This window comes from Cotesia glomerata, linkage group LG5 (assembly GCF_020080835.1).
Source record: "Cotesia glomerata isolate CgM1 linkage group LG5, MPM_Cglom_v2.3, whole genome shotgun sequence".
NCBI lineage: Eukaryota > Metazoa > Arthropoda > Insecta > Hymenoptera > Braconidae > Cotesia > Cotesia glomerata.
The window spans coordinates 770,577-794,477 of record NC_058162.1 but is presented as its reverse complement, the minus strand read 5'-3'; the positions used below and the strand labels follow the sequence as shown (position 1 = coordinate 794,477).

The following is a 23,901-nucleotide window of genomic DNA, read 5'->3' as shown; positions in this document are numbered from 1 at the left end:
TACACTGATAGATGGATTTATTAACTATTAATAATTTAATTTTTTTGAAGACAATTATTTAATTTATTAAACTTTAATAAATATTTTTTAACATTCAATAAATATTTATTTGGTAGGAAAGTACATTTATTAATAGTTAATAACTATTTATTAATAGTTAACGAATATTTATTAACAGTTAATAAATATTTTGTTGAGTGAATTTGTTTTGCTTGTAATATCATATGATATGAAGATTTCTTATAAAACAAAAATCATTTTTATAAATTATTTGTATTAATTATATTACATTATAATAACGTTTATTGTAAAATACCGAATTCTATCATAGCTCATAATTATCTTTTGTATTTATAAATATTAAAAAGGTTAATTTATTTAGTGAATTGAATTATTATCATGTATTCCAGCTATAGGATTATAAAAAGTGTCAAAAGAAAATGCTATTTTTGCTTTTGATTTTAAATAAATATTTGCTAACAGTTAAAAAAATATTCATTAACAAACAAATCCTTCTATCGGTGGTATAAAATTGTCGCTATTTTTTATAACTTTTTTTACAATTATTTATAAAATTTATTTATTTTTATGTTTCTTGCTATTGACATACGTATAAAAACATACTCTGACAGCCTCCCCGTAGTTCATATTTTGACTGGCGCTGCAGTCACACTCATAGCGAATAGAAGTATTACATATATGGGTAGAAATGTTATAAAAGTAAGATACTTAGATCTGCATGTCTATAGCGCTAGACAGTGATAAATATAGCCAGCAGATATGTGTAGTGATGTCCATTAGGACGATATTGATGTTGGTGGGGGTAATAATATTGTCGGTGGTGGTGGGAAGTGGAAATGAAAGAAAAAAAAAGAAAATAGGCAGTAGAAAAGTGGAAGCAAGCAAGCAAGCAAGAAAGTAGAGGGTGAAGGTGTCTTTTGGTTGCGAGATTAACTTGAGAACCTTTTCTGATTGGCTGGCTGTTCAAAATGTTGGTTATTGCGGGCGATGCCGTGCCGATGTTGTGACGTTAAAGATTTTTATCATACTTATACTAGTGAGAAACATATTCGCAAGTGGATTAAATAATATTAATCAAGCCTGGGAATAAAAAGTAAATAACAACGATGAGCTCGGTGAGTTTTTAACGATTAACCATCTCCGTACTTGATAATATTTTTATTATGATGCTCGGTTGTTTACCTCAGCCAAAAGTTTACTGTGTTAGCTGCATGTATGAGGGCGACATAAGATTTAACGCGGGAGAAATGTCTTCCAGATACCTAACATGGTTATTTTTTTCTTTTAGATATCTAATGTGGAGAATTTTTCACCGCAAATAATTCGGAGGGTAGCCAAAGAAATGCAGGAATTGGTTAGCCATCCTCCTGAAGGCATTCGAGTTATCATAAATGATGAAGATGTCACTGATATTCAGGCTGTCATCGAGGGTCCTGGTATGTTGATGCTTTCACATTGTCTTGTACTATAATTGATCACGATTATTTTATCTGTTGATACAATAACATTTTTTTTAATGATACTGACGTCAGCTAACACCTGTCATTTTTTTTTTTTATTTTATTATTAATTAATTACTCTAAAAAAATGCATGATATTAACGTTAGCAGTCACTAGATATTTTTTTTAACAAATAAATGTGTTCCAAAAAATTAATTTTAAGTTGCTACATGTCAATTTTTTTTTCTAATTTATTTTTTATAAAATTATTAAATATATGCTGAATTAATTTTCATAAAAAATGCTTATAAAAATTTTATGACATTAAAGTTGGCAGTCACTAGAGAATTTTTTAATCTTTTTTAATAAAAAAATTTGTTCTAAAAAATTATTTTCAAAAAATTGCATTTTTAATTTTTTAAAATTTCTACATGTCAATTTTTTTTATATTTTTTTTGCCATAATTTATTTGTTAAAAAAAATCCTAAAAATGATTAAATATCTGCTAAATTTATCATCATAAAAATTTTCACTAATAATAATTTAATTACTATGTCCGCCAATTTTAGTGTCATTTTTTAATTATTCATTTCAGTAGCTACATTTGTAATAATTATATTTAAAAAAAATGTATACTAAAATTTCAGCTGGTACTCCTTATGCAGATGGTCACTTTAGAGTTAAACTAGCTTTGGGTAAAGACTTTCCTCAAGGACCTCCAAAAGCTTTCTTCCTCACCAAAATCTTCCACCCAAATGTGGCGAAAAATGGAGAAATATGTGTCAACACTTTGAAAAAAGATTGGAAATCTGATCTTGGAATCAAACATATATTATTAGTAAGTAATTATTAAAAATAATTGTTAAAAATAATTTTACATTATATTAACTTAAACATTTATATTTCAAGACTGTAAAGTGCCTACTCATCGTACCTAATGCCGAATCTGCCTTGAATGAAGAGGCAGGAAAAATGCTTCTAGAAAAGTACGATGATTATTCTGAAAGAGCAAAAATGATGACCGAAATCCATGCTCAAGTAATATTTCATTTTTTTTTTTTTTTCTTTTAATAGTTATAAAATAAACCTTGATAATAATATTGTAAATAATTATTTTCAGGGAGGTGGCAAGGGCAGTAAAGTTGGTATTGAGAGCTGCACTTCTTCCGCAATCGGTGGTCCTCTTCCGAAAAAACACGCAAGTGACAAAAAAATAACTGCTGAAAAGAAAAAAATGTTGAGAGATAAGAAGAGAACGCTCAAGCGATTATAAAAAAATTTCTTAATTATTAATCTCATTCTTATTGATACTGTCCCTTGAAAGATCTTATATCAATTGAAAAAAGATAAATTCTTTGGTGTGATTTTAATAACAATAACTTAATACTGAAAACTTAAGGATTAAGAACAAAAGTTTTTTTCTTCTTTGACTGAAAATTATAATTAAGTGTCTAGAAATTAATCTGATATTTCCGTGAAAAGTTTGTTTCTTGAGTAATTTAAGACTATTATAATATTAAATTCTAATTTCTATTCCTTGACAAGAATTTATTTAAATCCCGTAGCTAAAATTTTAGTACTCTCACTGTTATATGTTCAACGTAGCAAATATTTTTACAAACATGTACAAATAATAACTATAATAATAATAATAATAATAATAATATTAATAACGATAAATGTAATTAGATGATTTAATTAAATAAAATGCTTTCTCACAAATCAAAGTTATTTTAATTATTTTTAATATCAAAACCTTTGATTTAAAATGATTAAAATTGACTTGTAAGTAAAAATTGTCAAAATAAAAATAAAAAATTTATTTTTATTGAATTTTCTTGAAATTTATTGTTAAAAAAATAACAAATAATAAATTTCTTAAAAAAAAAAAATGAAAATATAAATAATTTTTTTAATAAATCTTACAATAAAAGGATAAAATACAATAAAAAAAAATTTTCTTAGATTTTCAGATACGCTTTTATTATTTTCCGGCTGAAATAGCTTTGGATTCAGTCTTCAACCACATTATGGTTTTTTGTAGCTCAAGTTACGTATTTTTCTCTGTAATTAAATATATTTTCCAGCATTTGATAATTTCAAATGCCTCTGCTCCACAATTGTAACATTATTTGTCAAAGATCTTGATTTTAAATTATCTCACAGCCTTAATATAATCTATACATTAATCAAGACATGAGATCTTAAGTATACTGTTAAGCTAATTAAATTAAAAATAAAAATTAGAAACTAAAAATAATATTTTATACTATAAGCGTTAGAAAATAAACTAATCACTGGTTTTAGCGATTGATTAACTTTAATGTTAAATAATTATAAAATAAATTGTACGCGTACTTTGGATAAAAAATAAGAGATTAATTCAATCTATTTTTTCCTCTTTACTTTTCAAATAATATTCGTCACACGCACGTGAAGATTACATACAAAATTCATAAGTATTTTATAAATCATTAGTTTTTGTGTCTTAAAGTCTATAACTAAATAATCTTGTTTCAAACTTGTTTATTTTACAGTAGTTAGTTTAATAAAAAAAAAAAAAAAAAAAAAAAAAAAAAAGAGAAAGCAATTAAGAAAAAACAGAATTATTTTCTTTGTTAATTTTTTAACTTCTACCTTTAAATTTTGTACCATTTTTTTTTTTGTTACAAATGATACAATAATGCTTTTAAAATAAATCAAAATTATAAGCTAAAATATTTTAGACTTGAAAAATCGCTCTAATTCTTTAAATTTCACCCACTTAATATTTAAGTAATTATCGTTTTAATTTATAACTAAAAGTATCGACAAACGATACTTTAAAATGTTTTTTTTTTTTTTTAACCATCAGAAATATACGCGATATATTGAAAAAGAAAGAATAATTATTGTTATTATTATTATTTAAATCACGACTTGAGTTTGCAGCTGGCTACTTGACTTCTTTTACGTAAGCTTCCAATTCAGCATCCAATTCTTCGGCTGTTGGAGTTTTAGCTGGTGTTCTAGCACTTCCTCCACGTCCACTGCCTCCTCGTCTTCCACCTGGACCACCACGACCTTTACAAACAAAATTAAGTTATTAATAAATAATATTAAAATTTTTTTTTTATTTATTTAATTTATTTTTTACTGAATAATATTGAATTTTTTTCTAATTTTTAAAATTTATTTTCTACTAAATAATATTAAATTTTTTTTCTAATTTATTTTTTAATAAATAGTAATAAATTTTTATTCTAATTTATTTAATTTATTTTTTACTAAATAATATTAAATTATTTTTGTAATTTATTTAATCTTTTTTTTTTTAAATAAATTATATTAAATTTTTCTTTTAACAATTAAATAAAAATTTTTTTTCAATGCTAAAATAAATAATTAATTAAAATATAATTTACCTCTTGGTGCACTAGCTCCACGTGCCCCTCTGAATCGATTCGTCGTTGGCCTCTGAGAGAAAGTATTTCCAGCAAGTCTGGATGAGCCACGGATAGACGTTGTTACAGGTAATTCAGATGTAGCAACTTGAATGTTCATTTCACGACCTAAGTATTGATAAAATAAATAAATTAATAATTTTTCAACCCTATAAATTATGATAAGAAAAATTAATTTGTAAATAGAAAAATTATTTACCATCTAAAGGTACACCATTGTACTGCTTCATAGCTTTAATCGCATCGGCTCTTCGCTCAAAAATTACATCAGCGGATCCTAAAGAGCGTCCTGATCTGTCGTAGTGTACTGCAGCAGACTTTAATGGTCCAAACTCACTGAATAATTCCTAAATAACAAAAATAAATATTCTTGTTAATTATAATTTTTTTTCTAAGTTTTCAAACTATTAATAATCTTATTATATAATACAGAATAAATTTTTTTCAGTCAAAGAATCTTTACGTGTTATTGAATTGATATAAATATAATAGTTTGCAATGATTGATTTTTTTATTGACAATAAAAATGAAACCGGCATAAAAAAAACAAAGCGTAATTGTTTTACTTAGTAATTATACTCATGAAGTATCCTAGATAATAAAAATAAAAAACATTTCACGGAGATTTATTGGCTATAAAAAAAATATAGTACCAAAGTGTAATAATTTTCAAATTATCAAAAGTAAGATTGAAAAAACTATAATTAAAATTAAGTAGTAAAATAATACTGAAGTTAGCCGACATTTTTAATTTTTTTTTAATAATTAAATTAGAACAAAAAAATATTTTTTAAAAAGTTGCACTTACAGTTTTTAAAGTTTTTTACAATAATTTTTTCAATGAAAGAAAATTTTTAATATTTTCAGATCTCGGCTAACTTAATTTTCATTTTATTTTCAATAATTAAATTAGAAAAAAAAATTTTTTAATAACTTTTTCAATAAAAAAAAAAAATTCTAAATATTTTTAGATGTCTAACTTAGTTTTTATAATTGTAGTAAATATTAAAGGGAAAAAAAATTAATTACCTGAATATCAGAATCCGATACTCCAAAATCCAGGTTGGAGACAAGAAGTTTGGTAGTTCCTGTGCTGCCGATTGAACCTCGGCCAACTTTTTTGACGCCCTCGAACATATCATGTTTCCAAGCACTATTTACATCACCCTGAAAAATAATTAAATGATTAATTATATACATGAAAATTTAAAGCAAACCTCAATAATAATGATAATAAAAATTTAGGTAAAAAAAAAATCACTGGATAGTAAAACCTCGTAGTACATGTAATCATCACCCGACGCCATGAGCATAGGAGGTTAAAAAAGGTCAGTATATTAAATGAAAATAAAAAAACTTACTCGTGTGTAAGAAGCAGCAGCTCTTGAGATTCCTCCACGGTTACGGCCCCGCATAACTCCACCACCAGCTCTTGGTGAACCACGAGGAACTCGTCGTAAACTGCCGGCGGATCCTCGGCCTCGTCTAGCCGCGCCACGCGATCTTCCTCCTTTATTTTGCTTGATGATATCGTCCAAGCTCATTTCAATCTTGTCTACCATCTTCATTATTGATAAAAATTACTGAGTAATTGATCGATTACGAAATAAATTGATTTTTTTTATTTTAAAATAATGGTTTTACAGTTGTTCTTTACTGTAGAAACCAACTTCACACACTGAGATTATTAAAACTGACTATAATGCTACACTACGAAAATGGCGGTATGAGCACACAAAAACTTTAAGAGAGAGCCAGAGAGCAGTCTGCGTCTGCGTCTGCGTGTAGTCGTTCGTTTTAATAACGAAAGCCGAATTTTCATGAAATTACTGAGTGAGTATTATTGTTGTTGTTATTATTTGATTGGTTACTTTTTAACTTTATTATAAAATAAATACTAATTATTTAATAAAGTACTTTTTTCACAATTTCACTAGTTTAATAAATGTTTTCTATAAATTGCCAGCTGACCGCCGTAAGTGATGACGCAGAACTAAATTTGTGCTTCTATTCTTGCTTATTATAACCGTTAGTTCCAGGCGGACATTTTTGTGGTGGGGAAGCATACTTGGTAAAGTAAAGTGGGGATAGGTTCATCGTGATTGGCCTATCTGGTCTACGGGTGAATTTACATTAGGAGTTTTTTCTCTTTTCATGTAAACGACAGAAAATTTTTAAATTTTTAATGCAATAAATAAAAAATAAAATTAAGAAAAAAAGATAAGTTATAAATTTTATTTTATTTATAATAATACGAAAGTTAGCTTAAAAATGACTATTATTTATAATATTGAAGAATAGTCACTGGATAATTTATTAATTTTATTTATCAGATTAATTTTTTCTGGGAAATTATTTTAAATAAAATTGCATTTTTACTTTTTTTATATTTCTACGTACGTAGACACGTGTCAATTTTTTTGTCATATTTTATTTATGACAAAAATTCTTAAAATTGACAGTTTAAATCAGTTACAATAATAATGAAAATAAATTTAACAATTTTTTGAATTTTTCTAACAAATAAATTATGGAAAAAAAAATTAGAAAAAAAAATTGGCATTTAGAAAATTAAAAAAATAAAAAATCCGAATTTTTCGCAGCAAATTTATTTATTAAAAAAAATTGTCAAGCGACTGCGAACTTTAATGTCACACAATACTAAAAATGCATTTAAAAATTTTCCTGAGCAATTTTTTTGTAAATTTTCTTATGTAGAATTTTTTAATTATATTTTTTTTTACTCAAAAATGTTTAAAAAAACAATTTTTATACATTTTTAACTAGATTTTCATGTAGTTTGCACAATTAAATACATTTTATAAAACACAAAAATATAAATATTCATTTTAAAAATGATTTGACGCAAAATTTTGCAGTTATATAAAAAAAAATGGGCAATTAAAAGGTATAGTATTAATTTTTTGTATTTAAAAAAAAAAAAAATTTATTTTATTATTATTAAATTTTACATATTTTATTAAATTAGTTAGAAAAATTATTTTCTATGACAAATTTCTACATAAGTTTTATTTAAAATTACATTAAATATTAATTTAAAAATGGAAAATTTTCAGGGAATTTTTGTAATTAAATTAAATAACTCAGTAATGCATTTTCAGAACGGAACTTGGCGCCAGATTATTGATCGTAAATTTGTTTCCCAAACTAAAATTCCTTTATGATTTATTAAAAAATCCCGATTTATTTATGATTAGATTTTAACGAGAATCATAAACAAAAGCACATATACGGGTCAATTCATTAAAGGATCCAGGTAGACTCTTTCTATAATTCAGGTATAGTAATTCTAATCCTACTAATGTTAATTTAATGTTTTGCTCACAGATGGGAAAATCTCCTTTCTAATTACGATACTTTTTTTCATTCAATAGACAAAAAGATTTAAGAACAACTTAGTTGCAACTTAATGAGCAGTCATGAAAAAATTTTTCTCGTACTTAAATTAACAAATTAAATTTTTATATTTTTACAATAAAATTATAATAAATTAAAATATTCTAAAATATTTAAAAAAGTACTCGTGTAATTTTTAAAAATATTTTTTAGTTCTAATTCAATGACTAAAAAAAATCAAAAAATGAAAAACGTCGGCTAACTTTATTATTATAAAAATGAATTTCCACTTACTAAAAAATTAAAAAATCATATTCAATAAATAAATAAAAATATAAATTAAATATTTTATAAAAATTCAAACTTTTATCGCTTCAAATAATAAAAATCAAAGTTAATTAATGCGCATGCGCTTTGGAAGCCAGTGATGGGAAAACTGTGATTAAGAAGGGGAAACAGCATGCTGGTTAATTTACGTTGAGCACATGTATAATCTGGCCAGTAGTTCCGGCGCTGCCATTTGCTCAGGTTAGTTAAATCTCTAAAGTGATGGTAACATGTGACCAAAAAATTTAAAAACAACAAAGAGCACGTTTCTTATCATAAATACTACTTTAGCGCTAGTGTTGTGTTCTTAAAAAACAATAAATTAAAAAGTGATAAAAAATTTTTAAATTTAGTGCCAAAAACTTGTGAGCAAGTTTTTTAAAAAAATATATTTTTATAAGAATGGCTCTGTTGGATAAAAATGCTAATAAAGCATTCAACATGACTGGATTATTATTCGGCAACATAGACAGTGACGGACAGTTGGAAGAAAGTTTTCTTGATGAAGATGCCAGAAGACAGTTGTCATCCCTCAGCGCATTTGGATTTAATACAATATTCGAAGATGTGATATCGCATGAAGAAATAGTCGGTGAGTCTCCAATATATTTTGAAGACGATGATATAATAATAAAAGAACAAGTTATTAGTGATGACAGTAGTCTTAACAGTGATTATGACGCTCAAAGTTTTACCGAAGTGTGTGAAGAAACTTCCAAATCACCGCCTGAAAGTTTTAATAAGTCAGCAGTCAAAGAAGAAGCTATTGATATTGATAAAAATCAGAAAACTTTTGAGGAGCATGAAGATGAAGAGAAGGAAGAAACTTCTGAATCTCTGCCCGAGAGTTTTCAGTCAGCAGTCGAAGAAGAAGCTATTGATACTGACGCAGAAGAAATTTATGAGGAGAATAAAGAAATATTGGTTCCACTTGAAGATAAGGAAAAGAACTGCCCTTATTTTAGCATGCTATCTTCTAAATATAAAGATGTAGAGGTTAGTGAATTATTTCCAGACTTTCGTCATGATAAAGTTCTTAGATTTAATAGAATATTTGGTCCGGGAAAGGAGAAGAATTTACCAAATATATGGCGAAATGCTCGAAAAATAAAGAAGAGTATCGAAAAAAGTCATAAAAATCAAAATGAATCATCAGATTTGAACCCAGAAGACAATAAATCTAAATCCAGAGGCTGGGTTATGAACTACGGACCTGATCCTGAGCCCGATCAATGTGCTTCTGATGATGAACTTAAGTTACTAGCTCCTATTGAAGTCAAAAAAAGCCTACCAGCCATTGAAGAGAAGAAAAAGAATGTAAATTCTGGCCCCTCTGCTAAAGATTGGCGTTTTGGTCCAGCCCAATTTTGGTACGACATGATAAAAGTCCCCGAAACTGGAGACGGATTTGATTATGGTTTCAAATTGGCTGAGAATCAAGCGAATTGCGAGGAAAAAGATGAAGAAGATATCAGCAATGATATTGATGATGATGCATTCCTAATGGTTTCACAATTGCACTGGGAAGATGATATCATATGGGATCCTAGTGAATATAAGCACAAGGTAAAAAATGGTTTGAATCGTAAGATCAACAGTGCTGGGTGGATACCTTCAACAGTAAACAGAAAGGCTCATAATAATCTGAGTTATCAATCTTCATTAAATGCTGAAGAAAATAATTTTTCATTGCTTCCGATGGAAAATGACGACTTGGTTTATGGAACTTGGGAAGATGAAGTTATTTGGGACGCTCAAAATATGACCAAAATTCCAGAGCCTAAAATTTTGACCCTGGATTTGAATGATGACAATATTATCTTGAAAATTCCTGATGATGTTGATTCCAAGCAAAGTCAAGACAACAATGGTACTCAGCGGAAAGCTAAAACTTCTCTTCCTTATGCCAAAAAAAGCAAAACTATATTAAGCCAGCAGGGAATTTTGAATTTCAATGATGAAGAGGAAGAAAAAATAGAATCTAAATCATCGGAAATTTCTAAAGATCCTTTTAACATTTCTAACGATGTTTACTACGCGAAAATAAAGACGGTAACAACTTTCAAATTGAAGCGCGCTAGTGGAGTTATTCAACACAGCACTCCAGTAATTCAACTCCGTGGACCTTTTATTCAAACTTACATGAACCCTACAAAATTGAGAAACTTCCACAGACCTCCTCTGCGAAGATACAACCACGGGCCGCTGGCGCATCCAGTACATCATCAAGTTTATTCCTTATCAAAATATATTGAAAGAAAAGCTGCGGTCCGGGAGCAAGAGAGACTCGCTTCTGGTGGAGGAGACATATTTTTTATGAGAACTCCTGAAGATCTTACTGGAAGAGACGGAGGATTGATACTCCTTGAGTTTACAGAAGAGCATCCTCCGTTGATGAATCATGTGGGCATGTGCTCGAAGATAACGACCTACTACAAACGAAAAGCTTGTAAAGATATTGAGCCACCTAAATTTAAATACGGTGAGACACTGTACGCTCATACAAGTCCTTTTCTTGGATCTCTCATGCCTGGACAGAGTATCCAAGCAATTGAAAATAATATGTACAGAGCTCCTATTTATGAACATAAGCTTTCACAGACGGATTTTTTGATAATCCGGACACGTGATAAGTATTTTATCCGTGAAATAGACGATATTTTTACGGTGGGGCAACAGTGTCCTCTTCACCGAGTTCCAGCGCCTAATTCAAAGCTCGCGGTTAAATTCAGCCGTGATTTTTTGCTTGTGTACATCTATCGCTTGTTTTGGAAATCCAATGATACGCCTCGAAGGATTAAAATGGAGGATATTAAAAAAGCTTTTCCGCTTTATAGTGAAAGTAATATTCGAAAACGTTTAAAATTGTGTGCTATTTTCAAAAGAACTGGAATGTATTCTAACTGGTGGGTGATAAGGTCTGATTTTAGACTACCATCTGAAGAAGAAATTCAATCAATGGTAACTCCAGAACAATGCTGTGCTTATTTTAGCATGAAAGCTGGGGAGCAGAGATTAAAGGACGCTGGTTATGGTGAAAATATCTTTTTGACGAATGATGATGATGATAATTTTCAGTTGAAAATTGAAGATGAAGTTAAAGTCGCGCCTTGGAATACCACAACAGCGTACATTCAAGCGATGGAGGGTAAATGTATCTTGCAGCTGAATGGTCCAGCTGATCCTACTGGCTGCGGAGAAGGATTTTCATACATAAGGATGTCGAATAAACCAGTAATTAATAAAGCAGAGCAGGAGCAGGTTAAAAAACACCTGATTGGTAGCGAAAAGGACTTGAGACGGCTTAATTTACCGGATGCTAAAAGACTGCTCAAGAAATTCGGAGTTTCTGATGGGATTATTAATAAGTTAAACCGCTGGGAGATGGTTGATATGGTACGAACTTATTCTACGGCAAAAGCCAAAGCCGGTGAAGAAGATGAGTATATTTATTCTCGCGGGAACCGATTTTCTGTTGTGGAACATCAAGAGCGCTATAAAGAAGAGGCGCAGAGGCTTTTTAATTTGCAAAATACTTTACTGGCTTCTACTGAAGTTTTGAGCACTGATGAGGATGAAAGTTCGGGGGATAATTCTGATATTGAAGCTATGGGGAAGAACATTGAAAATATTTTGACTAATAAGACTTCTACGAGGCAATTAAGTCTTAAACAGGAGGAGCAGGAACGGCTTGAGTTGAAGCAGATGATGATGGACGAATCTTCGGAGAAAAATTCTAAGAATAATAAGAATGATAATGATGATTCTCAATCTAAGAAACGTGTCTTGAAAATTGTGAGAACTTTTCATGACTCTCAGGGGAATTCTTTCACCAGAACTGAAGAAATTCGCAACTCTGCTGTTATTGATTTGTATTTGAAACTAAAAAATTCTAATAATAAAAAAGTTATCAATGACTTTTTACTGCCGACTGTTGAACAGAAAGAAGAACAGAGGAAAGAAAAGAGAAGGATTCAGGAACAGTTGAGGAGAATTAAAAAACAACAAGAACGTGCGTCTAAAAATGGTTTTTCTAATAATCAAAATAATCAGTTGTCATCACAGTTGAAAAAAGATTCAACCGCTAAATGTTCTACTTGTGGTAGCCTAAGTCACACCAATAGATGTTGTCCAGTTTATAAAAATCGTAGGGATAATTCACTTGTCCAAGATACTGCTAGTTACCAAAAACAAGTTGATAATAATATTGATCATGATCTTGTTAAAGTAAATGGTACTAAACTTAGGTTCTCTACAAAATTAATTAAGGTTGGTAATTTTTATACTTCTTTTTTGTTCATCAAATTTATTTTTTATTTAAATTAATTGTAAATTTTATTTTTTTTGTTACAGCAAATTCAAGCGGAAAATAATTATGAGTATGATAAAAGTTATACTGATAAATATACGGATGATAGAATCAACTTGAAAAAACGTTCAAGAAGCAGCAGAGATAGCATTGATTATAATGAATCAATATCATATATAAAACCAGCTAAAAGAAGACAAACTGATCCTGTTATTTCAATGTCATTAATATTTGAAAAAATTATTGAGGAATTAAAACGTCTACCGGGTGTCGAGCCATTTTTACTTCCTGTTCATAAAAAGGTAAATTTAATTATTTTATGCAATAAGATAGAACAAAAATATGCTTTTAAAAAATAATAATAAAATATTTTTATATTTTTTTTTGTTTCTTAAATTGGTAATTTCACAACTTTTGACAATTACTCCAATCTAATACTAGATATTTCATTTACATATTACTAATTTATTTATTTATTTATTTGAAAAGAAACGCCTTCCGCAATTAACAATACTATATTACATTTTCATGTTTAGAATGTTTAGTTAATATTTATATATAATAAATAACATCTGTAAAGAGAAGATAAATTTAACAGATTTGAAAGAAGAGAAAAACAAAAAATTTTTAAATGATATTAAAGTTAGCAGTCACTTAACAATTTTTTAATTTTATTTATCAAAAAAATTTGTTGTAAAAAATTATTTTTAAAAAATTGCATTTTTTATTTTTTAAAATTTTTACATGTCAATTTTTTTTTCTAATTTATTTTTGCCATAATTTATTTGCTATAAAATTTTTAAAATTATTAAATATCTGCTAAATTAATTTTCCTAATTTTTAATAATTAATAATTGATAATCACTAATTGATAATTTATAATTTATAATCACTATTATTGATATTATAATTTTTTATTTTATGTTTTAGCAAGCAAAAGACTACTACAATATTATAAAAAATCCAATGGACTTACAAACAATAAGAGAAAACGTACGAAAGTACAAGTATGAAACAAGAGAAAAATTTCTTGATGATATGAATCTTATTGTCAAGAATTCATCAATATACAATGGACCAATTCATATTTTAACTGTGACTGCTCAACGAATACTTCAAGTTTGTGCACAAAAACTCAAGGAGAAAGACGAGTCTCTTATGAGACTCGAAAAAGCTATCAATCCATTTATGGGCGACAATGCTAAATCTCAATTAGCATTCATCTTGGAGACTATTATGAATAATAAACTAAAATCCATGGCAGAGGCAAGATTGTTCCTGAGTTTCAAAAAGTTTCTCAAGAGGAATAATATTAGATCTCCGATGGACTTAGATATGATTACCAGGAAAATATCTCTTAAAGAATACCGCAGTAGGTATGAATTTCTTCAGGATGTCAAGCTAATATTAGAAAATAATATTTTAAGTGGTTCGCCGTTTGTAAAAGAATCTCAATTACTTGTTAATATATGTGAAGAATCATTGGGTGAGTATGATGAAATTTTAACGAAAATAGAAAATGATATTGTAAGTAAAAGTCCTCGTCAGTTAGAAGCGAGTAATAGTTTTGCAATAATTCCATCTCCTGGAAATTCAAATCCGTCTGAAAGGGGCTCTGTACATTGTAAGTCGGAAGAAAATGAGTTTATTGATGTTGAAGGCGATGATGAAAATTCATTGTCTCTCCCTGATAATGTTATCATGAATACCAATCAAGAATTTCAATTTAATTATGAAGAAAATTGTAATCTTATTAAGCTGGAAGGTTTTAGTGAAAACTTGGAAGTTCCGGAAGAAAAAATAGATGTTTATCAAGATCTTGAGTGCTCTGATGATGATAGAACTGATTTTTCTGAAGTTCCAGAAAGACATGTTCTACAAGACATTCCTGATAATAAAATAAATCTTCTTGAAGAACTTGAAATTTCTAGTGAAGAAGAAAAAAAAGAAGAAGTTAAAGGAGAAATTTATCTAGATGAAATGTCTCGTGATATCGATAGCGAGATTTGGTTTTAATTTAAAAATTTAAAAAATTGAATGTATATTATCAATGTATATTTTTAGAAGTTATACGGTTACATAAGTATTAAGTAAATAAAAATTATACCTCAAGTAATTAATTTAAAATTATGTTATTATTTAGAGATATTTTTCATAAATATTTTTTTATTAATTAAGTATAGTATTGTAAATTTATAATAAAGATTTTTTTGATAAATATAGCAAGTACAATTATTTTTTTTTAATTTTTTTAGCAGGTATATTTTAATAAAATAGTATATTACACACCTAGGGAAGTAAAGTAAGAATGTACCAGATCACATGTGGTTGGCCGAGGCGAAGCCGAGGTCAACAAACATGTGATCTGAGGCTTTATTTACTTCCCGAGGAGTGTATACTATTTTTTGTTCGACGAAGGCGGAAAGCGGCAACTTAGTTTAGTGCCACTTTCCGCCCGGAGGGCAACAAATTTTTTAATTTTTGTACGACGGATGTCACAAAATATATTTTGTCATAAATTTATAAACATTTTTAATAGTATTGAAGCTTTTTTTTATGAAACTTAAATTGACAGGTGTTAGAAATTTTTTTACAATTTTAAATTAAATTATTATGAAAAAAAAATTATGAATGAAAATTTTAAGAAGCATTTTTTTCATTTTTGAAGGTTAAAATTTTTAAAAGAACAATAAATAAATAAATGTCAATAATTAAACATAAAAAATAGTAAATTGACAAATTAATTAGCATGGTTGTCATTTAAAAAACTCTAGTTGCACATTTTTGAACACTAATAAATTTTTAAAAAACTTTTTTACGTCGTTTAGAAAATATTTTTTTGGTTTTACTACCACGTGGTTGCATTAGTAAATCCTCAACGCACGCGTCAGTTTATATTTCGCGCTCTTACAAATTACACGGCGCTGTCATCTAGTTTTGAAAAACAATAAAAAGAAAATTTGAAAATCTGTCATGTAGCCCTCTAGGAGACAGTAAATAAAAGATAAAAAAAAAAGTACATGTGAGAATGTGCGTTTGAAAACAAATTAAAGAGGTTAGAGTAATTCCACGTGTTGATATAACATATAATAATGTTTTAATTGTACATAAAAGTTTTTAAATATATTTTAAAGTAATTAAAAATGAAGGAACAAATGTCTAATAAATTATTCAATGCCGATGATGTTATGAATGATGATTTAGTGGTTAAGAGACAAGGCGGTGGAAGTATTATTGATCATCGTCCACTTTTTTCTAATGATGGAGAGTAAGTATTTTAATATTAATCCTTAAATTACATCCAGTTTTTTAATTTAGGATAAAATATGACGCTAAAATTAACAGACATTTTTTTTTGACAATTTTTTTATTTTTCAAGAAAAATAAATTTTCTTGCTCTAATTTTTTGATTAAAAAATTTTTTTAAATCATCCAATGTCTCTCAATTTCAATATCATGATAAAATGATTTACTTTATAATATTTAAAAACATTATTTTCATTTCAATATTATGTAATTTTTATGTCTTAATCTATCATGTAAATTCTATATTATTAATATTATATATGTATGTATTGACTGTACTTATGTGAAGTATAATTTTATATGATACTAAAGTTAGCCGACGTTTTTAATTTTTTTTTTTAATAATTAAATTAGAACAAAAAAATATTTTTTAAAAATTGCACTTACAGTTTTTCAAGTTTTTAACAAATGACAATTTTTTTTTATTTTTAAATGTCGGCTAACTTAATTTGCATTAATTTTATATGTATCATTTTTGCCATTCGGCTTCGCGCCTTGGTATTTTAATCTAATAAATAAATAAATAAATAATTATTGGCAGTTTGTCTAGACCTATTTAATAAAATATGTAGATGTATTTCAATATTGTTTAAAATTTTATCCCACATTGAAGAATTTTATAATCATTAAGATTCAACTTTTTTTATTTATTTATAAGTAATTATTTTTCAGAACATTGTACGTAGTATGGAAGCAAGTAATCAGAGCATACAGCGCCAAAACCGGTGATTTTGTCCGCGAATTAGAACCAGCGGATAACAAAATTGCTGGAATAGCTTGGTCTTCAGATGATTTAAGCATGATTATTGGTTGTACCGAAAATGGTGTCTTAATTAATTGGGATACTCATGGACTTATTACTAAAAATTTGGTAATTTTATTTAAAACATAAATTTTTATTTTTCAACTCCATTTTACTTACTAAATTTTTCCTACTTATAAATTTACTACAAAAAAAAAATTTTACAGTCTCTATTAATGTTTAAACATGAAATTAAAAAAATTTTTTAAATTATTAATAATATTATTTATTTCCAGAAATTAAATACTCACAATAATCTAAAAATAAGAAGTTTCCATATTGTTAATATCATTAGCGTAAAACAAAATGACATACAACAAGCTCTTATTACGTATTACATCCAACCCAGTAATATTATTCAATTAGTTCTCTTTGATTTAGAAGATGGAAGTATTGTAAAATCCCACAATATTAAGTAAGTTACTTTTCTTCTTCATAAACCATTTAATTTTTTATTTTATTTTAAATTAATTTAACTAAAATACTAATTTATTATTTAATTTTTAGAGCTTACTCTCCAGATTATTTTGTAGATATTATAGGAAATTATGGAAACAATTTAATAGCTGTAGCTCACGAGGTTGATTTACATATTTTACAACCGGCGAGAAATTTTATAGGAGGAATGTAAGTTCTCAATTAATTATTAAAAACTAATAAAATATAAACATTAATCTAGCAGATATTTGTTAATTTTAAGAATTTTTTTAAACAAATAAATTATAGCAAAAAAAATTAATTAAAAATTGAAAATGCAATTTTTTTTAAATAATTTTTTTTAAGTTTGTTTGGTAAAAAAATTTTTTAAAATGGTAAACTGAAAATATGAAAATTAATCTAGTAGATATTTGTTAATTTTAAGAATTTTTTTAAACATAAATTATGGCAAAAAAAAATTCATACTTGGAAATTTAAAAAAATTAAAATGCAATTTTTTAAAAAATAATTTTTTTTAGCAAGTTTTTTTGGTAAAAAAATTTTTTAAAATAGTGAAGTGACTGCTAGCTTAAATATTATTATAAAATTTTTATTTAATATTTTAAATCAACAATTTTTTAGACACAAAATAGGTTTTGGAGGCCGTAGATTCACTTGTGTCACCGGTCATCCTGAAGAAGATTGTGTCGCGACGGGTGATTCAAGTGGAAGAGTTGCCGTATGGGGACATATTCTTGAAAAAAGAGCATCTTATGGTTCTTATCACTGGCATACTTTACCAGTAACAGAAGTTGTTTTTAGTAAATCTGGTAAGATTTATAAATAATAGTTAATAAATAAATATAATAAGATTTATAATAGTTAATTTCCAAATAATGATTAAAAAATTATAAAAAATTTATTTTACTTTAAATAGGTCGTCACATGTACAGTGGAGGAAATGAATCTGTTCTTGTGAAGTGGACTCTGTCAGACCCTAATGATAAAAGTTTTCTTCCTCGACTTCCTGCTCCAATTAAACACCTCACGATAGCTCCAAATAATTTATATGTTGCTGTTTCGACTTTTGATAATGGAATAATTGTCGTTAATCCTCAGAGAAAATTAACTGCAGTAATTCAGAACTTTACTTGGGGTGTTGGTGTATCCCAGAAAGATCTCTTTCCAGCTGGATTGACTCTTGACCCCAGAACAGGAAGTTTGGTACTCAACAGTCGGACGGGACATGTTCAATTTTTCGACCCCAAAACAAAAAGCTTACTCTATAATGTAAATAGAAAATTTTTTAAAAAATACTTTTAATGTTTCTTGAAAAGTGGAAATAATCTTTAATAATTAATTTTTTAGATCAATATCACTGCGCAAAATATACTGTCTCAATCGCGTAGTGTCATTATTGTTAATACAGAAGTTACTAAAATAGCATTAAATTACAATGGATCGTGGATGGCTACTGTTGAAGAGCGTGATGATAAAATATCATGTCCTGAAGTCAGATTAAAATTCTGGCAATATGATACTGAAAAACAAGTGTAAGTTTATTTTTAAAATTAATTTTTACTATAATTTATTATGTACTGATATTTTTAAAAAATTATTATGACATTAAAGTTGACATTAAATTTTTTATAAAAATATTAAATACAAGCTAAATTAATTTTAATAAAATTATTTTTTTTTTTAATAGATTTTCATTAAATACTTCTATTGAACTACCCCATGAATATGGCGTTAATGCTCTTCAATTTCAACCAAGAACATCATTTGACAAAGAAGACGTGTTAGCAGTCACAACTGGGGAAGACAATAAATTTAAATTATGGAATTTATCTCAATCTTCGTCAATTTACAGTAAATATATATATATATTTTTTTTTTTTTTTTTTTTTTCAAATTTAATGCGTTCAACTTATCAATAAATAATTTTATTTGTTTAAAATAATTTTTAATAGAGAAAACAAGTCACTGGCAATGTTATGGAGTAGGTTTATATCGTGAATTGCCTGTATCCGATGCTGGATTTTCACAAGATGGTTCACTTCTTGGTGTTGCATTTGGTTCTAGTCTAACAATTTGGACACCTGAATCAAACACGTTTAAATGTAGTTTAACAAATAATCGTTATCCTCAACAAATTAAGTAAGTAAATTAAATTAATAAATAATATTAAATAATTAAATTAATAATTAATATTAAATAATTAAATCAATAATTAATATTAAATAATTGAATTAATAATTAATAACTAAATTAATAATAATTTTAGACGTATTGAATTTGGAAAATTCGAAGCCTGTCATTTAGCAATTTCTGCCTCGTCTGAACATATAGCAGTTTGGAATCTTTTAACTCTGAGTATGACTTGGAGTGTGCCATTAAGACTTACAACTCTCACCACGGATTCACTGTCAGCTTTCATGGCAGTTTTTACCGAGGATAATACACTCTTTGTATTTTCTCCATTGAATTCAACTCCCGTGTACATAAGAAAAAATATTTTAGAAGACAACAGTTTAGTGCTGGCCGCAAGTTTTGTTCCACATCCTTGTGAAAAGCGTGTCCTGAACTACAAAAAATGGCAGAGAAAATCTCAATTATTTTTCTTGGACTCAAATCAAGAACTCTTGACCCTTGAGACGGAGTCCGAAGCTGCTACTTCTTTGGAAAACTTGATAATAGGTCGTGGCTTGCCAGCGACAGCTTTCAGTCACATGTTGGCGGAAAAGACAGCCAGTAGTATTGAGCGTGACACATCTTTCTTCCACGATCAATTTAATACTAGCAAAAAAAGTATTGCTGAAGAGGTAAGGGTTGTCAAAATATTTATTTATCAAACTGTTTAATTATTTTATTTATTTATTTATTTTTTCATCTTCTATTTTACTACAATTATTATTTTTTAAAAAGTCTTGAGAGTTATTTTTTTTAGAAAATTTTATCTGAAACATTAAGTAGATCTTATAGGTAACTGGAATGATATGTTGTAAGGTATACCAGCCAGCTTGATCCTGGTATGTCAGTGTTTTCTTGACAGACGATAATTTCTACAACGTCGTACTAAGTCAAATTTCCGGTAACGTAGACAGTGCCATTGAGGTATCTGTCTCATGTTTTCAAATGCCTATTCAAAAAAAAAATAAATTTATTTTGTTAAAAAAAAAAATAACTTGCAGATAAAATATGACACTGAAGTATAATACTAAAGTTAGCCGACATTTTCAATTTTTTTTCATTTATTAAATTAAAGCTAAAAAATATTTTTTAAAAAATGCACTTATTGTTTTTCAAGTTTTTCACCAGTGAATGTTTTTAAAAATTTTTTTTTTTTTATAATTTTTTCAATAAAAAAAAATTCTAAACATTTTTAGATGTCGGCTTACTTAATTTTCATCACTGAAATTAGCCGACACCTAAAAATTATTATTATTGAATAAATTATTACAAAAGAATTTTTTTAAAAAATTGCATGTGTTAAAAACTTAAAATACTATAAATGCAATTTCTTAAAATTTATTTTTAATTATAATTTAACTAATGAAAAAAAAATCAAAAATTTTGAGATTTCTGGTTACTTTGGTGTATGAAAATTAAATGATACTAAAGTTAGCCGACGTTTTTAATTATTTGATTTTTTTTTTTAATAATTAAATTAAAACGAAAAAATATTTTTAAAAAATTTCACTTACAGTTTTTAAAGTTTTTTACAGGTGAAATTTTTTAAAAAAATTTTTTTGTGATCATTTCTTCAATAAAAAAAAATTTTTTTAATTATTAAATGTCGACTTAATTTTCATTAAAATTAAGTTAGCCGACATTTAAAAATTAAAAAAATTTTTTTTATTGAAAAAATGACTACAAAAAAAATTGTCATTTGTTAAAAACTTAAAAAACTGTAAGTGCAATTTTTAAAAAATATTTTTTTGTTCTAATTTAATTATTAAAAAATTAAAAACGTCGGCTAACTTTAGTATCATCTTCGGTGTCATGATAAAATTACTTACGGCATCGGGGTCGCTCACGGGATATCCGTGGACAACTACGCCGAGAATCGTCAAGAAGAAAAGAAACCCGATACTGAAATTCATTCGCACTGTCTTTCAGTAGTTTTATAGTAAAATAGTCCTCGGAAATTCGACAAACTATTTTATTTTTTTTTTACAAAAAAAAATTTATTTAATTAAAAAATCCTTAAAATTAATAATTTAATTTATAGGGGTTCTGAATCAGTCAACTCAACAGTAACTTTACTACTGGTCTTTCATAAGTCTCGGCATCATTTAATATAGACCATAGTCTCCCCTCCGAGTTTCTCTTTTCTCATCTCTTTCTCGTATTTTCTCCTTTTTTTCTTTGCAATTAAATTGTTTGTTTAAAACTATTCAATTATAATAACAAAAAAATTTTAGAAATATATAAATAGCTGGAAAATAATTAAATACATTTTAAAAAATGATCCTTGAAGCTTGTAAGTGTCTCTTCTAGTTAGACTTCTTAGAAGATGATACATGACAGGGTAGAAAATATTTATATAAACTTGACGTTGTTCCTTAAATTCATTACTCACCAGTTTAAGAGTACATATTTTTATTAAGCATCGAGAGCAGTGACCGGAGGATCAGTGCTCTAGCAATTGATCTGACATAATCTGCTGTTGACAAGTGGGGAAGGTGTTAGCTACAAAGTAAACCGTTTATTTTACCAAGTGATCATTCACTTATTATTATTAACAATGATAACAGTCAAATAGTGTTGCCGGAAAATTTATCGCCTATTTTATATTTTATCAGTTGGGTCAACAATAAACGCCCCGTGATTTCTAAGCGCAGGAAATAGACAAACTTTATGTCATAAAAAAAAAAAAAAAAAAAAAAATTACATTGACGTGTGAATATACTCATATGTATAAATTCAGACCAATTAATTTAAATGTTTTTTTTATTTTAATATGACAAACAGTGCTAACGCCAGAGGATGTACGTGGGCTTTATAGACGTACTGATGAATCAACCTCGATTCTAAGCAAATTGCGAAAAGTATAAATTTAGGTCGCGGCTTTACCTTAAATCCTACTTAAACTTTTTTTATTTATAAATTTATGCTCTTATTTAATATATTAAATATTGTAAATTACTGATAATAATCTCGTCCTTGATTTTACAGCTTCTGACGATCCCGGCGCACACGTTACCTTCGAAAAAGATTTTGTATGGACCCTTTGTCTTGTCATTCAAAGCTCATATCACAGAGAAAGTCAAAGTTCAAGAGGAAAAACCTTCAGGGTATGTTTACAAATAGTTTATAATATAAACAATACATATTGTTTAAAAATATTTATTTATTTTTAGTTTATTTGTTTTAGTTGTGACGTTAATTATCTTTTATAAGCTATTTTTACAAATACTTTACTTGAATTTTTATTTTTTTATGTATATAAACGCCAATCAGCATTAAAGTTTCATATCATTCTTATTAATAGTCAATTTATAATAAGTATTTAGGCTGCATTCGAAAATGCTCTATTTCTAGAGATATAATCAAGAAATTACTTTGTATCTTGAGAACTATTGACATTTTTAAAGATATAAGCTCATCCCAACATTATACTCATCGAGACCTTTCATTTGAGTACCCACATGCATTTTTGATATATTTTTCATATATGCATATTATATGATATATATATATATAAATATATAAAATATATGAAAAATTGATGTGGGTACTCAAACGAAAGCTCTTGATGAGTGTAATATCAAAATGAGCTTATATCTTTAAAAATGTCAATATTTAAAAAAACGCAGTGCAATTTAAGAAATATCTTGTGAACTATTGACATTTTCAAAGAAATAAGCTCATCCCTACATTACACTTATCGAGACCTTTCATTTGAGTACCCACATCAATTTTTCATATATTTTATATATTTATATATATTATATATATGTATATATGAAAAATATATCAAAAATGCATGTGGGTACTCAAATGAAAGCTCTCAATGAGTGTAACATCAGGATGAGCTTATATCTTTAAAACCATCAATATTTAAAAAAGTACAGTGCAATTTAACGAAAGTTATTTAATAAAGCAAAATTTTTTGTATATTATATCATTACAAATTTTATATTTTTTTAGGGAAGACAATGAATTGTCTACCGACGCTGCCAATGACAGTGATGATGAAGACACAAGTAAAATAATACTAAAAGATTCTCCGAAAAAGGAAAAGAAAACAATTAACCAATCTGACGTTAAAAATAACATTCATGACGAGTTTGAGACAAATCCCAATCTCGTCAGTTATGACTGGACATGCGTGGCTGATATTTATTCCAGCTAGACCTTGGAATTCACATGACTATTTCACTAAAATTGATTTAAATAAACTTTACCTAACTTTAAAATTTTAAATATTATACACAAGCTTTTATTGTAAAATTATTATAAATTAATTTTTA

At 27.2% G+C, this 23,901-nt stretch overlaps 4 protein-coding genes and 1 long non-coding RNA gene across 5 annotated transcripts; 3 read left to right on the top strand and 2 right to left on the bottom strand.

The window, feature by feature from the left end:
* The first annotated feature begins 714 nt into the window (after positions 1-714).
* Positions 715-2,812, top strand: LOC123265423 (ubiquitin-conjugating enzyme E2 S). The gene is made up of 5 exons (XM_044729161.1): positions 715-1,136; positions 1,310-1,457; positions 2,109-2,299; positions 2,371-2,499; positions 2,582-2,812. Exons 1-5 carry the CDS (start codon positions 1,128-1,130, stop codon positions 2,732-2,734), a joined length of 630 nt encoding a protein of 209 aa, XP_044585096.1. The 5' UTR covers positions 715-1,127; the 3' UTR covers positions 2,735-2,812.
* A 1,031-nt stretch (positions 2,813-3,843) lies between these two features.
* On the bottom strand, positions 3,844-6,759 carry LOC123264776 (THO complex subunit 4). Its single transcript, XM_044728238.1, has 5 exons — positions 6,266-6,759; positions 5,934-6,071; positions 5,104-5,251; positions 4,866-5,012; positions 3,844-4,524 (listed from the first exon to the last, which is right to left on the bottom strand). The coding sequence occupies exons 1-5, from the start codon at positions 6,470-6,472 to the stop codon at positions 4,397-4,399; spliced, it is 768 nt and encodes a 255-aa protein (XP_044584173.1). The 5' UTR covers positions 6,473-6,759; the 3' UTR covers positions 3,844-4,396.
* A 1,900-nt stretch (positions 6,760-8,659) lies between these two features.
* Positions 8,660-15,001, top strand: LOC123264775 (transcription initiation factor TFIID subunit 1-like). The gene is made up of 3 exons (XM_044728237.1): positions 8,660-12,857; positions 12,942-13,199; positions 13,828-15,001. Exons 1-3 carry the CDS (start codon positions 8,991-8,993, stop codon positions 14,911-14,913), a joined length of 5,211 nt encoding a protein of 1,736 aa, XP_044584172.1. The 5' UTR covers positions 8,660-8,990; the 3' UTR covers positions 14,914-15,001.
* An 888-nt stretch (positions 15,002-15,889) lies between these two features.
* On the top strand, positions 15,890-23,859 carry LOC123265001 (WD repeat-containing protein 75). Its single transcript, XM_044728565.1, has 12 exons — positions 15,890-16,165; positions 16,876-17,074; positions 17,242-17,420; positions 17,513-17,632; positions 18,065-18,252; positions 18,360-18,712; positions 18,791-18,975; positions 19,131-19,294; positions 19,396-19,582; positions 19,710-20,247; positions 22,604-22,722; positions 23,579-23,859. The coding sequence occupies exons 1-12, from the start codon at positions 16,041-16,043 to the stop codon at positions 23,781-23,783; spliced, it is 2,562 nt and encodes an 853-aa protein (XP_044584500.1). The 5' UTR covers positions 15,890-16,040; the 3' UTR covers positions 23,784-23,859.
* LOC123265003 lies at positions 20,372-21,707 on the bottom strand. The gene is made up of 2 exons (XR_006509472.1): positions 21,445-21,707; positions 20,372-20,564 (listed from the first exon to the last, which is right to left on the bottom strand). It is a non-coding gene; the product is annotated as an uncharacterized LOC123265003 (long non-coding RNA).
* Positions 23,860-23,901: the final 42 nt, after the last annotated feature.